Source organism: Gossypium hirsutum, chromosome A04, assembly GCF_007990345.1.
Source record: "Gossypium hirsutum isolate 1008001.06 chromosome A04, Gossypium_hirsutum_v2.1, whole genome shotgun sequence".
Classification (NCBI taxonomy): domain Eukaryota; kingdom Viridiplantae; phylum Streptophyta; class Magnoliopsida; order Malvales; family Malvaceae; genus Gossypium; species Gossypium hirsutum.
Window position 1 is genome coordinate 69640845 of NC_053427.1, and position 7032 is coordinate 69647876.

General features: G+C 36.2%; 1 protein-coding gene across 2 annotated transcripts; it reads left to right on the forward strand.

Moving 5' to 3' along the window:
- The first annotated feature begins 379 nt into the window (after window positions 1-379).
- On the forward strand, window positions 380-3894 carry LOC107948340 (WRKY transcription factor 44). Of its 2 annotated transcripts, none has more exons than XM_016882843.2 (7): window positions 380-727; window positions 851-930; window positions 1686-2009; window positions 2091-2222; window positions 2345-3045; window positions 3122-3280; window positions 3377-3894. In XM_016882843.2, exons 3-7 carry the CDS (start codon window positions 1791-1793, stop codon window positions 3564-3566), a joined length of 1401 nt encoding a protein of 466 aa, XP_016738332.2. In that variant the 5' UTR covers window positions 380-727; window positions 851-930; window positions 1686-1790; the 3' UTR covers window positions 3567-3894. The 2 variants fall into 2 exon arrangements, with proteins under 2 accessions (XP_016738332.2, XP_016738333.2); XM_016882844.2 differs by having other exon boundaries at window positions 381-704.
- Window positions 3895-7032: the final 3138 nt, after the last annotated feature.

A 7032-nucleotide genomic window follows, 5' to 3' on the forward strand; every position in this document is an offset into this window, starting at 1 on the left:
TCAATGGTAAACACACACTTAGTTCGTCAATGAACTTGGCAATTTTTTCAATTTAGTTTTTAAACTCTTTTTTTATCTACATTAATCTTAGAACTTAGCATTTTTTTTTTCTAATTTTGATCCGTGTGATGATATGTCATTTGATATTATCCACATCATCATCTAAAAATTATAACTTTTATAAAAAAAAATTTAAGTGATGTATGACACAATGTCAAATTGCCAAATCTTCATATGGACCAAAAATGAGAAAAGTTGTCAAATTTAGGGATTCATGTGTAAAAAAAGTTTAAGGACCAAATTGAGAAAAACTGTCAACTTCAGGGACTAAATGTTCCCTTATCCCTAATATTTATATTAAAACAGCCTTAATATTTCGTAAAAATAAAAACACTTCAGTAATATCAGCGACTTTTCCTTTTTTTTTTTTTCCTCTCCTTGGTCAAGAAAACAATGAACTCCCTCACATTCTCAGTTTCAGACACAAAACAGACATTGAAGATCTCATCTTTTTCCCCCGTCTGAAAACAAATGCGTTACTCAAAGAAATCGAATTCAGCTTAAACCCTTTTGTTCTTTTTTTTTTTTTGGTCTCCAAAGCTATTTCTCTTTTGGTTCCTTTAGTAAGTTCAAGAACAGACAGGAAAACATCATTTCTTGTATATATTCATTAAACAAAAGCACGCTGCTTCATCTGTTAACTGGTTAGGGTTTCTTGTTATTGGAGGTCAAGTTCTTTGTGTTTCAGAGTTCTGTCATGATTCTTTTTTCCTGCTAAGGAAGAAGTTTCTGAATTATAAAGTTATGTTGTTTTCATTTTCCTCATTGAATTCCTTCGTCAATCATGCAGACTGAGCTGAAAGGATTGGAATTTAATGAGATTTCATGGAAGCAAAAACAACTTGCTAATTTGTGACATATCTTATTCTGGTCAGTTCTCATTTTCTTTAGCTCTATTATTACTTTTTGGTGTTGTGTTCATATACAATTTACTTGATAATTTTTAGTTAAACTTTCAGATTTCCCCCTTTTTTTCTGTTTGTTAAAAATGCTATTTTGGGGGCTTTGGTTTTTCTTTTAGGACCTTTTTTTTTCTCTACTTACTCCAAATGCTGTTAAACTGCTTTTCTGTAAAATCCTAAACATTTTCTCTTTTTCCCCTTATTTTTCTTCATAATGCTAGATGGGATAGTTTACTTTTCCCAGAAATAAAAACAATAAAAAAGAGAAGAAGATATGAGTTGATATCAAGATGGAGATTATTTTTATTGTATCTTGATCCATGGTCATGATGGAAATAAAAAGAAATCTTAATTTATGGTCAGTAATTTTCTGGGTTGTAGCCAATACTTGATTCAGAAATCCTTAAATTTAGGGTCCTAATGACCAGTGAACAAGATTATCAATTAGCCAAAGACTTATCTTCTAAATGGTATTAAGGTGAAGCCTTTGTTATTGTTTTATTAAATTGGACTAAATTGTTTTGTTTTGTTTTTTCAGAAAAAAAAAAAAGGTTCAGTCATTCAATTACATTCAAGTATGAGTAGATCTTTATGTCTTGTCCTAGTTTTACTGCTGAGATGTTCTGCAGTTTTGTCTCTAACTTGTTCTGCAAACACAAACACATATCCATGCAACTTTCTTTCCTAACATTTCTTCTGTTTATATAACCCTGCTGCTTATAGGTCTAATATGTTGGTTTTGAGCTTAATTGAGGTCAAGGAGTGGTATATATTGGGTTTCCAAGGCACATTATGCTAAAGTGAAATATAATACACACAATTACTGAAATGGAGGTTAAAGAAGCAGAGAGGATAGTCATAGCTAAACCAGTAGCTTCAAGGCCTACTTGCTCCAGTTTTAAGTCTTTCTCGGAGCTCCTTGCTGGGGCTATCAATGCCTCACCCCCTAATGCTTGCTCCGAAAACATAGTGCCTGCGATAAGGCCAAAGACGGTGAGGTTCAAGCCAGTAGTCAATCGTGCTCCATCTGCTATGATTTCTTCTCAGGTTTTCTCTTACTTCAACTGGATAGCTTTCTCATTGCAGGATCTTTCTACCTCTCATCTTTTACTTGTTTCACGATTTCAGGCAGAGCAGTCCGGAATAGGTATTTCTATCTCATCTGATAAGGTTTCAAAATCCGATGTCAAGCCTACCGTAGTGTACAAACCGCAGGCAAAGCTTGTATCAAAGACAACTGTTTCTCTGTTAGCAAACATGGTATAAATATTAACAATCAATGTCTAGCATTTTCTTTTGCTTTCTTGACTATTTGATTGCTCAGTTCTGTCCCATCAAATGCTCATGCCGTACTCATGGAGATGATTGGATTTTCTTTACAGGGAAACTTCAGTGCTAGCAACCAACAAAGACTGCAATCAAAGGAGGTACCAGTTGAGTATGCAAACTGGGAGAAAATGAGAGCCCAAGTTAGACCAAATCATCATCAGAATACTCCATCACAGGCAGAAACAGATCAGACAAGTGAACCTTCGAAGGTGGGATCTCAAAATATGGAGGAGGACCCAAAAGTATTACCTGCGGTGGCAAATAGCGATCGACCTTCTTATGATGGGTATAATTGGAGGAAATATGGACAAAAGCAAGTGAAAGGGAGCGAATATCCGCGAAGCTACTATAAGTGTACGCATCCGAATTGTCCTGTAAAGAAGAAAGTCGAAAGATCACTTGATGGCCAAATAGCTGAAATCGTTTACAAGGGTGAACACAATCATCCAAAGCCTCAGCCTCCAAAACGAAACTCGTCCCAAGGATTAGGATTTACTAGTGATGGAACCGGTCAAGATGCCAACAACTCCTTGTGGAGTAATAATCATAATGAGAGGGGCGAAGGTTCTGAAACTAGAGCTGAAAATCATAGTGAAGTCGGGTTGTCTGTGCTTCCGGCTTATCAAGTCAAAGCTTTGGCACCTTACGAACATGTTACCACCTGTGGAGCTTCTGAAAATTCCGTTGGTCTTAGTGGGGAATGTGAGGAAGCGAGCAAGGAGGGAGCAGATGTTGAATCTAAAAGTAAAAGAAGGTAAGAATAACATGATTTTCTTAAACCGAAAGCATTAAGAGAATCGAACTGAATTATGTTGAATAACCATGACCAGGAAAAATGAGAATCAATCAAGTGAAGTGGGCACCTTAGGGGAATGCATACAAGAACCTCGTGTGGTAGTGCAAAGTTGTACTGATTCTGAGATTATGGGGGACGGATTTCGATGGAGAAAATATGGGCAGAAGGTGGTGAAGGGAAACCCATATCCCAGGTTGAAATTCAGCTTTGTTGAAGTTATCCATCATATATATATATATTTAAGTTTTAAGCCTTGTATTCTTACTGGTGATGGTAATTTCCCCTGCAGAAGTTACTACAGATGCACTAATGTAAAATGCAACGTGCGGAAGCATGTGGAAAGAGCATCAGACGATCCAAGAGCTTTCATTACAACATATGAAGGTAAACATAACCATGAGATGCCACTTAGAAACACAAATCATGTGACCGCCGCCTCGGATCCCGATTCCAACTCACCTGCAATCAAAGACAAGTGATGATGAGAGCTTCCAACTTCATATTCGGTTTCGTTAAAGGCTCTAATCGAGTACACTGAGGAGATTGACGACGGAGCTCACAATATATATAACAACTTTGTGCTACTAAAGCTGCTTGATGAAGGGCAGTTTTTCAGACTTCCTGCCTTCACCTTATTACATTCTTTTCTCTTTAATTAATTGTTTTCTCCATTATATAATAAGTAACAAACTTCAGTACTGTCGTGTTTCAGTTTTTCTACATCCTAAACTTTTGGGTTATTGTTATGCCAAGAATTTATGTAGATTATTATGATGCTATATATGTACATACTAATTTTTATTACAACAGCTACGCATGTCATAATCTCTTCAATTTATTTGATAAATTTTATTAAAAAAATTTATATGATAGTTGGATTAAATTTATATTAAATTTAAATTTAATTGCAAAATATAAATGAGTATAATCAAAATTTAAAGCATAGTATTGATACAAATAAATATGTAGTCTTTATCTAATTTTATTTTTTTTTCTACATGTATTTACAATGAATTATTTAAAATATAAATATTATAATATTTTAAAATAGAACTTTATTAATTAATTTGGAGTAAATAATATTTTAAAATTGTACTTAATTAATAAGATATATAAGATTTTACAGTCGTACTTACAATTATTTTTTATTATCAAACATTTATTTTAATGTGTTATATAATTTATTATTTTATACATAATATTGTTCACTTGTATTATAAATTATTTATTATTACTTTTATGCTTATGCTATTAATTGGTTATAAAATATTATTATTTACTATTATATTATAGAATTAATTATCACTTAAATTTCTAATTTAAAATATGCAACTTAAATGATTTAACCTACTAAATATTATATTGCAGATTAAATTATAGTTTTGATATTATAAAGATTATGATACATAATTTATTCTTTTGCAATAAATCATGTACTATTATAGCATCTTTTCTAAAATTTTGTCAGCTACTATGTATATTGGTAAGACACCAATAAACCATATCTAAAGCCAACTGTATTGCATCCTTTAATTATTTTGCACCTTGTTAAAGTAATCTAGAGAAGTTGGTTAGGATCTGTTAAGTTGTTATGAAGGCTGTTAACAACAGTTATTTCCTTTCTTTCATTCATATGGGTATATAAACAATGAAGTTGATAAATGAAGAGGTAGCATTTTTTTCCCTCAATGAAATTATTTTTTAGTTTCTGTTAAGTATTCTCTAAGTAATTCTTTCATAGTATCAGTCGCTTGAATTCTGGGGCCTTGTTTTTGCTCTGTGCGTTCATGACGACTTCTGATTCTGCCTCTGCCTCTCGTGGTGGTTCGTCCTTCGTCGGTTCTAGGTTAATCCAATCTTTTCCTAGGCATGATACAGTCAAGTTGGATGAATCTAATTTTGTTCAATGGCAGCAGCATATAAGGTTGATTATCGAAGGTTATGAGTTGACTAGATTTATCGAAGGCACTTTACCAACTCTGCCGCGGTTTGTGCCGTTGCTAGAAGGCTCCCTAGTTCCAAATCCAGAGGCTTTGGCCTTTTTTCAACAAGACAAATTACTTGCGTCTTGGCTACTATCCACTATCAGTGGATCTCTATTATCGTGTTTTACAGATGCTAAAACTGCCTGTGATGTTTGGAGCACGACGACTCGTCTGTTCGCTACCATTACCAGTGTAAAGTTGTCTCGCCTACATCATGAGCTTCACTCCATCAAGAAAGGCCACATGACGATCAAAGAATATGTCACAAAGATTCAAAATACCTGTGCGTTGCCATACAAATCTGGATCGCGAATTTCAGAGGCGGAGAAAGTAGAGATTATTTTGGCGAGGCTTTCATCGGAGTATAATGCCGTGCTCACACTTGCTTTGTTCTTATCTGAGCCTCTTCTATGGAAAAAATTGGTAGATGTGTAATTAGAATATGAGACATATCTTACTTATGTGGTGCAGGAAACACCTATTCACGCTCATCTGGTGAAGGTCGCTCAAGTGACGGCGGAACATGTTTGTGGTGGTCGCACTTCCACTGGTGGTCGTGGGAGGGGTTTTCGCCCACAAGTTCAAGGTTAAATTTGTGGCAGATTTGGCCACATGGCTCAACGATGTTTTTACCATTTTAATCACGAATATGATAATTCTCCTTTGGCGACAACTCCAGCACCAGTGACCGGTGCTACGTATGGTTCGACTACAGGGTTTGGTGTGCCTACGGTGAGTACTCACGGTGGTCCTGTTGGCTTCGTTTTTCCCTCGGCTGTTCATAGTCAAGTCGGGTCGTGTTTGCCAATAGCCTCATCGAGGTTTGGTCTAGGTGGTTGGTGGGGTTATGCTCATTCTCATGTGGCCACCCGAATAAAGATTTTTAGGGTTTTTACTAACTCTCCTACTGTATGGGATAATAATGCAGGCCATCATTTTGGGCTACTTGGAGGCGTTGCTGGGCCAGTTGAGGCAGGCCAAACTACTGGGCCATGTGCTGGTGCGGCTAGGCCGATTTCTCCAGGCTTTGGTTATGGGCTTTTGTCGTCAGATCAATAGGTTGGGCCTGTTCATGTTCCTGCTGGGCAGCAGTAGGTTGGGCCTAGTCATGGGGGTACTAGGCAGTAGATTAGGCCTACTAGTGTTGTAGCTAGGTTTTTTTGTCTATGCCACTATATTGGGTCGAATGTCAATTGTGTTGCTTTTTAGGGCCCTCTCTGATTTTGGCCAAGGCATTGGGTCATCCACTAGAAGTGTTCCTAAACCACGTATGGGTCTCGATTACCGTGGTCCACAAAACTGAAGGCGCGTGTTATTCCTAGGCCAGTTCCTGATTTTTTTGTCCTTTACCTTGTATTAGATTACCTAGAATTCTCGATCTGCGTGTATTTAACTTCTCAAACACTAGTGGTTCTAATGTAAACACGGCCCAATTTGGGTCTAATTTTGATAATAGTGACTCATATATTCTTATGCCCGTAGGGACTTTATCGTGGTATCCTGATTAAGGTGCTATACATCATGTTTTCAAGGAAGCTTCTGCCTTGAATGCGTCCATTCCATACTCAGGTAATTCTTCTCTCTTAATGGGCGACGGGACTCCTGCAAAAATTTTATGTGTTGGGGATTCTGTCTTACCTATGCATAATAAATTACTCTGTTTATCCAATGTGTTGTGTGTGTTAAATATACGAAAGAATTTGCTATCTGTTTCTAAATTTGCTAGAGAAAATAACGTGTTCTTTGAGTTTCATCTAACTCACTGTGTTATTAAGGACATACAGACTCAAAAATCTTACTGCGATGCCACAATCGTGATGGGCTTTATCAATTTTCCTTTGTTGCTCCTGTTTCAGTTGATGAGTTTCCGTCTATTCACAACTCAAGTCCTCTATCTATATCTAATGATTGCGCTGTGTTTACCTTATGGCTCTATCGACTTAGGCATCCCTCTGATGTG